Raw genomic sequence first — 414 nt, 5'->3', positions numbered from 1 at the left:
CGAAATTATAATTAATTTATTGCTTGACTAGATTTCGACTAATTTTATAACTTTTATCACTAATTATATCAATTAATTTATAATAGAAGATGAAGGTAGACTTAAATTTAGTGTGTATGTGTGTGTGTTTGTAATAATGGCCGGCAGTTTGAGGAGAACAGTCACGATCGCGTTCCAGTCGCTTGGTGGTTGCAAACCCTTGCCTTCCAGTCGCTCGGTGGTTGCAAACCAGTTGCGTTCCAGTTGCTTTCGGTTTCATCCAGTCGCGTCTCTGCCATAATCACGTTTCCTGGTTGCGATACAATCGCTTATCAGTCACCATCGTTTGCAACTCGAGTTGCGGTCGCTTCTCTGTTGCAATCGAGTTGCAACACACTCCTCTCGAGTTGCCTGGTTGCAATCGAGTTCCGCAAC

The 414-nt window shown here is 42.8% G+C and overlaps 1 protein-coding gene across 1 annotated transcript in view; it reads right to left on the bottom strand.

Annotated features, from left to right (window-relative positions):
- Positions 1-280: 280 nt before the first annotated feature.
- The window catches only part of LOC111045339 (innexin shaking-B-like), a 45,520-nt gene continuing 45,386 nt past the window's right edge, over positions 281-414 (bottom strand). Inside the window, 1 exon segment of the mRNA XM_039431820.1 lies at positions 281-390. Coding sequence (XP_039287754.1) covers positions 281-390 — 110 coding nt within the window.

The sequence above is a fragment of the Nilaparvata lugens genome, chromosome 7, assembly GCF_014356525.2.
Source record: "Nilaparvata lugens isolate BPH chromosome 7, ASM1435652v1, whole genome shotgun sequence".
NCBI lineage: Eukaryota > Metazoa > Arthropoda > Insecta > Hemiptera > Delphacidae > Nilaparvata > Nilaparvata lugens.
The sequence above is the reverse complement of the archived record's forward strand: the minus strand, read 5'-3'. Positions and strand labels throughout refer to the sequence as shown.